The 14,397-nt window shown below is 42.3% G+C and overlaps 1 protein-coding gene across 2 annotated transcripts in view; it reads left to right on the top strand.

Moving 5' to 3' along the window:
• Positions 1-515: 515 nt before the first annotated feature.
• CNTNAP5 (contactin associated protein family member 5) overlaps positions 516-14,397 on the top strand; it is a gene marked incomplete at its 5' end in the record, with an annotated part of 904,555 nt that continues 890,673 nt past the window's right edge. For both annotated transcript variants that reach the window (XM_082630066.1, XM_082630065.1), the window contains one exon: positions 516-597. In XM_082630066.1, coding sequence (XP_082486192.1) covers positions 516-597 — 82 coding nt within the window. The remainder of the gene's footprint in view (positions 598-14,397) is intronic.

Raw genomic sequence — 14,397 nt, 5'->3', positions numbered from 1 at the left:
ATCGCAGCGCCGGCCGGCCAGGGTGGAAGGCGCCCGAGCCCAGCGAAGACCCGCCCAGGCCGCTCCTACCGGAGAGCGAGGGGCGGGCCTGGCCGGGGGCGGCGCCGCGCGCCACGCTCGCCTATAAGGAGCTGTCCGCCGCCCGGGTGCTGATTCCAGTTCTAGCTGCCGACGGGGTGCAGTCGGCGGTCGGGCGAGCTCGGCGCCTGCCGTTGCGTCGGGTCGGGGTTTGCACCTTTAAGGAGGAGGAAGAGGTGAGCGAGGAAGGCGAGTGGTGCCGGCGGCCGTTGCGGGGACAGTACCTCCTTCCGCAGCTCCGGAGGAGCCCCCGCCACGGTTTCCGTAGAGCGTTTGGGCACGGGATGGAGTGAAGCCGCGAGTGCCTCTCCAAGGGTGGGTGGGAAGGGGTCAGGCGGTGCAGAGGAGAAAGAGAGAGACAGAGAAAGAAAGAAGAAGCCGCGGCTGGCGCCTGCGAATTTGAGATTCGACTGGGAGGGACCTCTTACTCGGGGGAAATGGATACTGGACTACGGCTGACCAGCGTGTTCACTTTGTTCTTCTCCAGCTTGTGGCATTTAGGATTAACAGCGGCAAATTGTGAGTTCCAGGAGCTGGGGGCGGGTAGGTGAGGTGGGAGACGCTGGCGTTTGGAAACACACTGAACTGTCCAAGCGTGTTCAATTGTGTCTGCTCTGAGCAGAGGGGAAGGGGAAAAAATGCTGATTGGTGTGTTTCTGTCACTCTAACCATCCCAAAAGTTCGCAGAGCTCGAAGGAGCCGGCCCCGTTGGATTTCCTGCCCTTCTCCCCGAATCGCAAAGTTCGGGGGAGAAGGGAAGGTTCTCTACCCTCCGCCTCCCGTCAGCTCCGCGTTCTCTGCCTGCCTGGTCTCAGCGGGGGCTTTTCCCCGAGCAGGGCTCCCGGTTCAGACTGGATGCACTGGGGGCTGAGCTTCCAGAGACAAGAGATGCTCACAGCCACCGCACTCGGTGACAGAGGCTCATTTCTGAAAGCGGCTGCCTCGCTCAGATTTGTAGTATGTCCAGTGCCTCACAGTCCATGGCTTTCAGCTGTCTCCTAGGCAGAATGCTCCAGTTGGGGTATCTTGCAACCAATGGTCATCGGTTTAATAGGGTTGGGAGTTTTGGCCTAAGAGTCATGGCCCGGTGTAGTCAAACCACAAGATCAATGGCTGACCCTGTTACAGGAGGAAGAGCTTTGATGCGCACTCCGCCCCCAAAACCTTTGTGCCAAGGAGTATGCATTAAGTGTTCCCTCTGTCGTCCAAGCTCTAACCTCGGCAAGTGCAGGGCATTTAATTTAATAGGCAGGAAGGCTGGACACCTGGGGATGTGCCACCTGCACTGTGTATTTCAAGAACCTAGTTTGTCAAACTTAATAAATCTCTGGAGCCATCAGAGGTTCAAGCTCAATTGTTCAGCTGCCTCTCTAGGCAGAGAAAGGGAAGTTTTTCCAGCTCTGGAAACTCCTAAATGAGAAAGAATGCAATTAAGCTGTCTGTGTTGTTTCCAAAGATGGTTTATTAAGGTTCCTCAAGCTTCTGAGCGTGCTCCCTTATCTGCTAACCCCACCATGACCCTCAGAAATACCTAACTGTACTGGAACAGTTTTGATACTATTTTTTGTTGGGGGGGGGACTCTAAACCATCACTGTTAGAGAAGGGTAGGAAGACCACTTACTACAAGTTTCTTTACCTCACTTCCCACTCTCTTAGGTCCAAGAGGACCTTAAGAAAGAGATACTCAATCCGGGGCTATACCTCAAAGGAAGACACTTAGACAAATGTCCTTTACTGAGAATGGGCCAAAGCTGAGCCAGTGTTTCTATCTGTGATTGGAAGTTTGGGGGATCCAAAATCGATAGTTAGTGGAAATGTGTTATAAAGATTTTATTAAAGTTTGTATTCTAAGGGAGTGCTGAAGAGGTCAACCTCTTTAAAAAGGAGCCAAAGGGCCTTAGTTCAGAAATTATTTCAGAGAATACGGAGAGACAGGGTAGAATCTGCTGTTTCTCTCCTCTCCCCACATCCTCCAGCCCCTCCTCCTCCTTTTTTTCTTTTTTTAAGTAAAATTGTTCCCATGGTGCTTTAGAAAAACATCTAAGTGGTTCAGTAAGAGGAACTTAGGCACAGTACTGAGTTAGTTTCTCTACTTCCTAAAACACTAGAGGTCAGTATTGTCCTAATGATGCAAAGGTGTGGCAACGAAATAGCCGTGTTTTTCCTTTAGCACATTTACCTACCTGAAAATAGTGAATATTTTGAAGATCCGTGAAAGAGGGATGAGGAATAAGGGTGAAATAAATAGAACATACTCTATAGGAATATGGTTTGGGCTTCCTTATGTAGCACCTTAAGAGCGAGGAAAAAAATTATAGAATGGCTTTTTCTGTAAACTAATTGAATTATGGTTAATGTTATAATAATGCATATAAAACCTAAATGGTATGAGTTTAAGGCTCATGCTTATCATTACTGATGCAGCAATAAAGCTAATTCTGAACATTTAAAATAAAACTTTGTGATAATGATCTTTAGTATTTCATCAGGGACAGTTTAATTTACCTGTTTCCAATCAGCATTTCAGTTGAAGGCACGCTGCTTGCTAAATATTTTGGGGTCAATGTTCCTAAAGTATAATGTTAAATGTTCTTATTTTGCCAGACAAAATGTATTAATTCAGTGAACAATAGAATAGCAGCAGAAAATTACTTCTGAATTCAATCCTGGTGGTCTTTGAAACCTATGATGCAGAACCTCGAAGAAAAAAAAAAAAGAACATTCTACAATTCTTCCAGACTTGTATTGTCTACTTTGACTTACTAGTTATCTACAACCCATTAACATTTAGATGCATCTAATGAGGAAAAGAAATCTCCTGTCAAATAGTCAATTTGTGTAAGCTTATAGATAATTTGGAAGATTTTTTTTACAAGATTATTTCTATATTTTGAAATAATACTTCAAGTCATTCATGACAGTTGTCTTGGAAATGGATTATTTACCCAAGATACTCCATGGTATACTTGTGAACTTTGTTCACAAGTAAAAACAAATTTTAATTGTTTCCATTCTTCTAATAATAATTTTTGCTGTTATTGCTGTGTGTATGTAGGATGTGTGTACATTTGTGTGTGTGTGTGTGTGTGTGTGTGTGTGTGTGTGTGTTTAATTTTCTCATAATCTGAGCAAAACTTGGGAATTTAGCTGTAAGGGAAAAAAGAATGCTTACCCAATTATAGATTTTATAAGTTTCTAATTAAACAAAATTAAATAAAGTTAGGTTAGAAGGCCAGCTACAGTATAGATAAGATGAATCTGTGCAGAGAACATAATTACCCACCAGTAATAAAAACTCTGGAAATTCCCCAATTTCGGATTTTCAGGATATTAAATAGCTATAACACTTCCTTTGAGTTTACCCTGAGGGAATTAATTAATTTCAAACGTAGATATGATAGGACAGTGTTAAATGAAAAACCATTTTACATATAATATCAGCTCCTTTGACACAAGAAGAAACGATGTGACTTGATAGTTGGTTAAAGTGAAACCAGGAGTTTGAAATGCTAGGAGTTCTAGCCCTAGTTATGCCACAGCTAAGATGCCAAATGCCCATCAGGTGATGCATCGTTTCTGTGCTCACAACTCAGGTATAAAATAGCAATTGAGATATGTATCTACTTCCAAATAGAACAGCAGCTCAAATTTTACAGAGGAGATTCTTCGAATAGTGGGTACGTTGAAAGACTATTATAGTGGGAGAACTTGCATTCAAAAGATAAGAGGAATGCAGGAGACACTTATAGGGTCGCTGTTCACTTTATTTTACAATAATTGGATGTTACATGGTTATAAAGAGCCTTCATTCTGACCAATCAGTCACTTTGAATGATCTCTCTAAACATCTTATCTCTTTGTTGCTACATATTAGGTTCACACAGATAACAGCCTTGAGAGAGAAATAAAAAACTCTTTACCCCTTTCATCACAGGCAGAACTTTATCGAAAATATAAGAAAATGTCAACCATATTCCTAAAGATCTTCAAATAAAGAGATGCACTGTACCTTGAGTTATCTGAAGCTTACACACAAACACAATCAATACGTAATATTATAAATAAACAAACATCAGATTATCTTCAGCAGGAAGGTGTTTGCGGTATACTTTTTGTGACATTTATGGTCATCCAAAGTGAAAGAAGCATTATAATGCTCGTTTGGAAGAGTCCAGAAGATTTTCCCATGGTTGAATGGGCTCGTCTTTCACCATCCATATGAACTCTCTTGCCTTTCTGTCCGTATAGTCCCCGTCTCCAAACTAGAATCATATTTCCACAACTGAAAAATATGAACAGCTAGACTAGCAATTTTCACACAAGGGTATAGACTTATAAGAAAGTTAGGTTCTATAAGAATCACCTTACTCACCCCCACCTCTTATTCTCATTCTAATGAATGACTGTCTTCTAAGTTGCAGTTTTCTTTTTTCCCTGCCCCTCTAGCCTTTTCTTTCTTTAGTGGGACCCAGTTTCTCTTTACTAGATTGCCTTACTTTTCAGTGTCCATTTGTTACAAAACAAACTAATGTGATATCATTTGCAATGTTCCTAAAGCCTTTAGTTGGTGAACCAAAGCCCTTTATCTTACATGCCAGAACTCTGCTGAAATATGACCTATATATACAAAGCTAATTATCCTTGTCATATAGGACAGTGAGGAGATGCTCTAGTTACCTGAAAGGCCAGAATACAAAAGTCATTCACTCAATAAGGCTTTATTTTGAAGCTTCGGTGTACTCACTTGGAGCCTAATGACATTTTTTTAATTCATAGGGGAAACTGTCTTCATTCATCAAAATTCTGACACTTTCTGGCAGATGTCCTTATAAACGTTATTGACTTATCCTAATGATGTTGGTGTATTAAGAAGTTGGATTAAATGATTATTAAGGTCTTTTTTGTCCCTTATTTGTCCCAATACATTTTTGTCTTTAACAGTTGATGTTGCCTACTGGTCATTCCATTTGGATACTTCTGGGATAACTGTGCTCAAAACTGTTAAGCAGTTATATTTAGAATAACAACTTAATAGGGTTTTAATTCCTACTAACTGCTATGCACTTTGTATCTCTCATGCCATGTGCCGTGTTCGCATAATTTGACAAGGCAGCACAGGTAGACCTTATTAAATCGGGTTTACAGATGACTAAATTTAAGGTTAATAGAAGTTAATAAATTTCCCAGGATCATAAAGCTAAGCAATGAAAAAAAAATTAGGAACTGGACCTATATCTATCTACTTCCAAAGATCAGACTCTCTGCAAGATATGAAATTAATTCCCCTGCATTCTGATGGGATCTATGTGTGAGCATCTGTAGAACGTTGCCTTGGCATTTCTGTGGTTAGTCTCTGCAGCCTATCCATAGCAGAGGGCATGGAGGCAGCTGCTTCCACAAGAACCAACTCCTGAGTTATACCTTCAAAAAACAACCAAACAATTGGAATCTAGATTTGATGCAAGATGTTGAACATCACAGTGGTCAAAGACAGGAAGCCTCATATCTGGAGAAGCACCAGATGTTTTTTCTTCTACAAGTTTCAGTTTAAAACCTGATAAGGAAAGGGCATAAGCTTGCTGAAGATTTGTGACCACACACACACAACAATGCCGTAAAAGGTACCTCTGTTGGCATCATGTCTTGTGAGTCTATAGATGCCAGACCAAACATATTAATTATCAATAAATAGCAGGGATGAGCTTCCTTTCTCAGCAGAAGGCTGGTCCTGAATGTATTGGGCTCTGCCTAATACTCTAAATTTCATCCCAGTCACTCCTCCCACATTGCTTTATTTCCAGTTTATGGAACTCTGCCGTCCAAAACGAGCCATGTTTTCTCATATGTCCTTGCATTTATTTTGCATATGCCGTCTGCTTGGTCTAGAATGCCCTTTCACATTTTTATCTTCTGTCACTTTCTCCATCCCCCTCTCCCCCAACAAATACACTTTCCCCAGGCTGGGTCAAATGTCTCTTTATATTACTACTCTATTTCCATAACACTTCTTCTAGTCCTTGTCTTCCCAACTAGATGCACATTTTCCTGATTATCATATTTTATTTGAATGTCTATAGTCAGTATCTAAAATACTGGGCAAATGCATGGATGAAAGAGTAAATGAATGGGTTCCAACTAAAATTTTTCATTTCTAAACTAAGATCCTTCTATGGTCCAGCTGCTAGAATCTTTTAAAATGTATTTGTTTTATGGGTTGTTTTTTTCTTTTCCAAGTGACAAGTATTACCTACTCTAGTTTTGAAAATGTTAAGAAGATGTTAGCATGTGTAGCTTTTAAGTGAAAGAGCAGAAGTTTAGATAATTTGACTGGATATGGAGCTGATAAATGGGCCCCTGCCTTTACACAGGGCTGCACATTTCCATGAGTTTCCTGGCATGATCTTATTTCTGTGTCAAATGGCTACTTCTTCCTAAAAGAGAAAGTCTCTCCATTCATTTGACCTCAGTACAAATTTTGAGCTAATTTTATTAACTTGCTTTTACAATTTCAATGAGTGTTTCTCATATAGTCTGAAAATACACAGATATATATTGCTATATATAGCAATATATTCTTCATAGCCCAGGGTTCAGTATAAAGAGGAAATGTTTATTTAATGGGGCTTTAGTCATAAATTACGGGAAATATCTTATTTAATTGCAAACCTACAACACTGCCTGATAACATAATCCTGAGTCTCTGATGTCATCTTCTTAAGCTGTGGTTGGGAGAAGATTTAAGTGTTAAGCGTATGTGTGTGTTACTCATTTGAAAAACTTGTTGAAGAAATGAATCCCAATGAAAGGTTCTCTTTCTTAAAAGTCAAGTTTTTCTATGAAGCTGGAGAAGTAAAGATGCATAAGAAGGTAGAGTTCATGACCCCAAGGAACTTTGAACATGAGCAGCCAGAAAAATAAATCTTTAATCACATCAAAGTGATAAATGCTATAATGAAGGTAAGTACAGAGTGTGTCATGTAAGGCACAGGTGAGCATCTCAAACTGGCTGGGGCATCAAGGCAGGCTCTCTGAGGGAAACAGAGACTTACAGTCAAACTTCCCAGCTGGGGAGAGCAGGGGAGGTTATTACAGGCTTTCTGTGTTGTAGTGACTACTTGTAAGAGTGGCTCATAGGCATAGGGGTAGAATAAGAAACTAGACAACTAGGTAAACATGGGAGTCTTTGATTTTTACTGTTATAACTACCGAGAGTCATCAAAGGATTTTGCACATGTGATTAGATAATACTAATCAGATTTTTGTTTTTTAAAAAATCGCCGTGTGAAGGATAGATTAAAATGGGCAAAGGCTAGTAGTAAGAAAGCCAGGGAAGAGCTTATTACATTAACTCGGGTGATAATTAATAAGGGCCTAAGGAAGAAAGTTTCAGACTCTGCAAAGGTCATAAAGAATCAGAAAGAAAATCATGAGGCAAGTCAATTCAAACCCTAGGAATCTATGAGCTAGTAAACTCACAGAAGGCACAGATTTGTAGTTAAAATGTATTCTGTAGCTTCTCCCATTGTTTTTGACAAATGAGAGCTATAGATGCTAGAAAAGGTGCTCTGTTTTCTGAAATGAAGTTCTTCTCAGGGAATACCAAACGACCATATTCTCAGTGCAGTATATTTCATATTTGCATGACACCATATAACCCATGCTGTCTGTATCCATCATCCTGATGCATCATGTAGTCTGTAAATTATGCTGGTTTTTGTCAGCAGAGTGAGAACTAGTCATTAAGGATGATGCAATTAAATCTCAGCGTCCCATTCTCATCCCCCCTCTGGCAGGGGGGTAAACTAGGGATCATTACTACTATCAGAGGTCGCTCCGTGGAAAAACAAACAGGGGAAGTTGGGTAAGCCATGTTGATTTGCCATCATTGGTAATTGATTTGCTGGCATAAATTCCATGTCTCTACATTTCTAATTGCTTTTGTGCATATTCTCGGGGGGTTGATTAATGCCATCTGTTCCCTGGATCAGCTGAATTGATTGAGTTTTAAAGGACGACAACAGCAATGTTGAAGACAGAAGTGAAGGAAAATGCCAAAACACAGCTCGTGGTGTATATTATTTTTAACTTTCCACCTTTGGAGGCAGATATATCCTTCTGAAGACAGTCCAAGGCAAATAGCAGTCTAAAGAGATTTGCCTAACAGACAGATGCTTGTAGGTGTGAGTCTAGGCTACTGTTTGCTGAATATATATGTTCAGTTCCCTTCCCCCCTCCTCCCCTCCCTCCCATTGTTCCTTCCTTCCCCCCTTGCTTCCTCCCATCCTCCCTTCCTCTTGGTTTTCCTTCCTCTCTTCTCCACTCCACTCTCTGTCATGTGACCATGTATTTTGGGTATTACCATTGGCTTCTCCCTGATTATGTTAAGGTGGGAAAAGAGGGGAGAAAAACGTCTGTTGGATGCTGGTGCTGCCTTGCATGTGGGCACAGTCACCAAATGCGAAACCTCCATCAAGACCTATTCTAAGCACACTCCTGACAGAGATCTGCCACCCACTGCACTTGGGAAAGCCCACTGGATTCCAACGCCCTCACCCCATCTGTCCCCAAACAACTCTTCTGTTAACTCCATTAGTCCCTGAATCTGTAGATGTGAGAAAAAGCCTTTCAATTCATACAGAGAGGCCCTAAGACACAGAGCCTCACTGGGAAAGAAAATATAGGAACTTAAATCTGTACTGAACTCTGCTGAGCTGAGAGAAACAGACCTTTCCAAAATAAATGATTCTAGAAGATATAGAGCTGGGTGTTTGAAGGAGGGGAAGAGAATGTTCTGAGTTGGGGAAAGGCAAAGTAGAGGAATGTTTAGAATGTCCAAGAAAAGTGTCACCAACTTCCTGGTTTCCACCAGACTGACCCTCTGAATTACAAGGGTGAACATATTATACAACAGGTGGGCAATGGAGAGGTGACAGAGGACAGTAGAAAGGGCATAGGTCACACAATTCTGGGTTGATGTGACTCTCAGTGAGTATTTCCTATGGATAATAACATGAGCGTTATAGAATCAGTGTAAGTATAACATGAGTAACTCAGTATAAATGACACATGACGTGGGAATTCAATAATTAGACTTGTTATAATTAACAATGAACCTCAACATGTATTTTCTCAAAATCAGTTACAATAGCAATCAAGGCAGAGACAACTACATTTCCATTCTTAAGCAAAGATGGAGGGGCTCACTGTCCCTTAATCACAGGGCTGAGTGATTGCCGAGGCAGATGGAAACGTTCTGATTTTAACTCTGATGTCGCAGGGACTGTGGGCAGAATCAGTCCTTACCTTACAGAGACACGTGACTGTCTGGGTTCCTCACTTAATTCCTGGGCTCTGTCGAGGTGTGATCAGGTATGTCCCTGCCTCTGGGCTTTGGCCAGTGAACCTCAAGGGGAGTGGAGAAAAGAGCTTCCTCTAGAAAAGGAGCATGTCCCCTCCAGCAAACCCTGGCAGAAGATGTCAGCCTTAGGGAGAAGCATCCTTGAAGAGACCTTGAGAAAAAAATCAGTGAACCTGAGCAGACGTATATGTAGTGTTCCCAGTATCCTAAGCTCTCCATTTGCAGGAGACTCGGGCAGAGGGAAGTTAAAGCCAAAGGTTCGTAGAGCTGGGCTTTCCTTCTGGGTATTGCTGAAGGCTGCTTTTGGTGGATACATAGTACAGGTGTTCTCTTGTTCTTGTAAATGTTGGGTTAAAATCAGGTACTGCTACAATGCTCGATGAATTATTAGTGCTAATCCACCTGCAAATGCATCATTCTTTCATTTGTTCATTCAAAAAATACTTAGGAAATGGCTACTATGCACTTATTCCTCCATACATTCATGAAAGCCTACTGTTCATTGATGAGGGGGAGATTTGGATTGCTGTTCACATAGTCCAGAAACAACAACAGCAAAAGGTAGTAGTGTCTCTTCAAATCAAAGCCGTGGCACTGGGGTCCTCCACTCTAATCTTGCTCATGGTATTAAGCACCTCTTTCCTCTTCCTGAGTCTTTTCTCTTGCTTCCTTGTCTTCAGTGTTTCTTCTCCTTCACTCCAATGTGCCTTCTTTCTGATGCTCCTTCCTTTCCTTCCTTCTTCCCACCTCCTACCCTTCCCCATGTTCTTCCACTCCTGTCGCCTCCCTGTCTCTCTGCTGCACCTCTCTCTCTCTTTTCTATCCCCCTTCCTTGACTCTGCCTGTTTCAATTAACATTTAGTAAATGACTCCTTTTTTATTGTTTTATGGCCGAGGCTAATGCTTTTTAAACTTTGCCATTGAAGTGCTGCTTGACGGAAAAAAGAGTGCAAGGAACCCAGGGGAGTCCGAGAGCTCAGCTTCACGTGGCTGCTGAAGCATGTAATTTCTTGAATTTTGTCTTAAACACTCAGACAAATTTGCATTCTGCTCCATATTACATCCATGGGTGTATTATGAGGAAAACATTCTCCCACAATCTTTGATTAAAAATTGATGAGCAAAATTGATTCACTTAACCCATGTAAAGGGCCACATACACCCAGGGGCACAGGCCTAAGCTCTTTGCCTCTTTCCCCCTATTTACACCTTCTAGGATTCCTATATGAACGAGAACAACTTCCCTGTCTCTCTTCTCATCTTGGAACAGGTAGCTTCCTTTCCCATCAACTGTGCCTCGTCTGTGGGCTGCAGATAATGCTTAATCGATAATGCGAGGTGAGAAGAGCTTATCAATTCACAGGAGGAAAGGAAACCCACACGTCTGCTTGGTGAAATGGGGCTTCTGGGAGGGGCTGTGGGGAAGAAGTCTGCTCAGCCCCACTCCAAGTCTGCACCACACTCCATGGCAGTCACCTGGCGATGTGCTGCCCCATGCACGGAGCTTACCTTTGAGGAAATGAGCTCTGCCAGGTTACAGGATTGGGGTCAACGAGGGCAGATTGTTTTCCGATTGGAGACAGGCTGAGCTCACCAGGATATTAAAAGAGATTAATGCTTCTCCTTCTACAACAATCAGGGACTATTCGACACAGTCAAAAGAAATGAAACCAGCAGATTGGAATGTCAGAGCACTGGAGATGAGAGATAAAGTCAAGTGATGTGTTTCTTCACCGGAAGGGCTTCCAAACATACACCTCATGCTGGGGGTGGTACCTGAGGGGCTCATCCTGTTCCTCCCCACAGTTGGATGTGATAGTTTCCCTCCTCCCCATTCTAGGGTGAGCATGTGCCAGCTTGGACCATCAGGTGATTTACCCAGGATCAAATAGCTTGCAGATAGTCACGCTAGGATGATAACGCACATTTCCCTGATTTCAGCGCCCATAGTCTGTTACACTCTATCTGCCATTACCTTGAACCGAAAGCTAAGGCTGAGCTGTTCTTGAACTTGAGATGATCAACCTTGCAGACCTTCCCTCTGACCCAGGGTGAGAAATGCCTTGTCAGTCTAGACCTACAGATTCCTCCTCCACATACAGGTCACCTTATTCTAACCCTGCAGGCAACACTTCCCCCATAACTCGAAATCCCTGTGGCAAACCGTTCCTGTAAGTCTGGCTGTTTGTAAAATTTGGTTGTCTTACTTGCTAAAGCCTTTCCCGTTAAGGCTCTGTGCCCATCACTAGTGGCCTTGTGGATTCCACGACTAGTGTCCTCTGTTAGTGTGTCCACTCCTGTTTCATGCTCCCTAGAGACCTTCCTCTCTAAGTACAATATTTTCATCACTCCATCATACTGTACCCCTCCTAGATTTTGTTAGATGGATGTTCTGTTTTATTGTTTGTTTGCTTTTTAAAGTTGGTGCTAATAAGAAAACCCCTCTGTGTGATACTTTGATAATATATTCTAATAAGGCAAGGACTGGCTTGCATTCAGATCTGTTTTCTGTCTTCGGGCTGCAGAGTTCAACCCATATCCAGCCCCTAACCTCCTTTCACCCAGTGGGGTTAGATGGGAGGGAGGGTTTTGAACATGCACATGCTGAATACCATTATTCTCCACCGCAGACGAGGTCCCATGATGAGCATGTGCTCTGCGGGCCTCAGAGAGTCTGCTTGGCAGAGAAAGGCCACCCCCGACTGTGTCCAACTTTCTTTCGTCACCAGCTGCACAGAAAGCCAGACCCAGGAATTCTGTACTTTATTCTCCAGCTCCCCTGCCTTTGTCCCTTCGACCTGAGCTATTGTTGGGCTGAGTTGTGAGGTCTCTGTGTCGCCTTGGTCCTCTTTTTCAGCTATTTACGTGTCTCAGTGGACCTTCTTGCTTAGGTTTGAAGAGGCTGAGCGATTTGTTCAATGGTCAGCACACTCACAGCTTTGCATCTGTTCCTCCATCCATGGCTGCCATCAGGAAAGGACGTGGTGGATCCCAAAGTCATTCACACTGACTGAGGCAAAGAATCTGTGCTGTGTTCTAGCTCTGAGAAAGAACGAGTGCTCCAAGAAATAAGACCTTAAATATTTAAACTTATTTTAGGAGGAGAATGTTTTGGTTTCCAAAATGAAGTCTTATGCAGAATTTCTATGTAAAATAAATTACACATATGGCGGCTTTGGGGGAAATGGGGGAGGAGATGCAGAATCCTATCACTCAACTGACTCTCCTCTCTCTGATTATTCATGGAAGTACCACACAAAGCCTTCTGCCTTACCTGTAATTGTAGGTATCTCCAAGTTTATAATTTCATGCAAAGGTGATTAGGCATATCATGATGGTTTTATGAAAAGTGGGGGTGGTGGCCTCAATGGTGGCCAACACTTGGCTGGTGTGAAGCAGCAAGGCCACCCTGGGTGCTTGCCACCTGCATCTGGTCTGTTTGCATCAGTTGATGGCCTGATGTGAAGGTTATTAAATATTTTAAATATTACCTCTGTCCAGGTGCCCATTTTTAACCCTTTGAAAGTCTGTTTTTTTTCTTGTTGCTATTTTATATAAGTTTCAGGGCAAGGGTATCTTATTGGCATTTGGAGATTTGAAAGGATAGTAGCTTGTCAAACAAATGCTTCCTCATTTGATCTTCTTAATGTGAATAGCCGTTCTTAGGTTAAAAAAAGATTATCTTATGAAGGTCCTTGAATTATCCGCCTCCATCCCAGATATTCCCTTTTGACCTTTTTTTACTTATTTTATTATTGAATACAGTTGATTTACAATGCTGTATTAGATTCTCCTGTACAGCAAAGGGATTCAGATATACATATATATATATATATATATATATATATATATATATATATACATTCTTTTTTATATTCTTTTCTATTCTTGTTCATCACAGGATACTGAATATAGTTCCCTGTGCTATACAGTAGGAACTTGCTGTTTATCTATTCTCTATACAATAGTTTGCATCTGCTCATCCCAAACTCCCAATCCATCCCTTTCCCACGCCCCTCCCCCTTGGCAACAATAAGTCTGTTCTCTATGTCTGTCAGAATGGCCGTCATTAAAACGTCCACAAATAACAAATGCTGGAGAGGGTGTGGAGGAAAGGGAACCCTCCAAAACTGTTGGTGGGAATGTAAGTTGGTGCAGCCACTATGGAAAACAGTATGGAGGTTCCTCAAAAAACTAAAAAAATAGAGCTACCATATGATCAAGCAATCCCACTCCTGGGCATATGTCTGGAGAAAACTATAATTCAAAAAAGATACATGTGCCCCTTTGACCTTTTCAAAAGAAGGGGATTTCATGTTGGCCATACAGTGAATGGTAAAATAACTACTTGATAAACTGAATTAAAGTACAGACAGGTTAAGTGAAAGCCAAGTACAGACAGCGTGCCTGGTTTAGGGACAGTACAGGGGCAGAGAGCTAGCATACAGCTGAAGGCACCCTCTGTAATCTCAGGCCTGTATCTCCTAACTTTCATGAGCTCCTCTCAGTGTTCCCTAACGTTAATGAATGTGACTGGACCTGGTGAAAGTGCACACATGAAATTAAGTTGTGGCCTATGTGGATTCAATCTTGGTTTCTGGTTCTGGTTAGAGTGTTAATTGTCAGCATATGCTTGCGTGTTTGCTTAATGTACCGTTCAGGCGGAAGATCTAAATAGACATTTCACCAAGGAAGACATACAGATGGCCAAGAGGCACATGAAAAGAGGCTCAACATCACTAATCATTAGGGACATGCAAATCAAAACTACAATGAAGTATCACTTCACACATGTCAGAATGGCCATCATCAAAAAATCAAGAAACAGGGGCTTCCCTGGTGGCACAGTGGTTGGGAGTCCGCCTGCCGATGAAGGGGACACAGGTTCGTGCCCTGGTCTGGGAAGATCCCACATGCCGTGGAGCGACTGGGCCCGTGAGCCATGGCCACTGAGCCTGCG

The sequence above is a fragment of the Mesoplodon mirus genome (genome assembly GCF_964341445.2).
Source record: "Mesoplodon mirus genome assembly, chromosome: 8".
Lineage (NCBI taxonomy): Eukaryota > Metazoa > Chordata > Mammalia > Artiodactyla > Ziphiidae > Mesoplodon > Mesoplodon mirus.
Note: the sequence above shows the minus strand (reverse complement) of the source record. Positions and strands in the feature narration are given on the sequence as shown.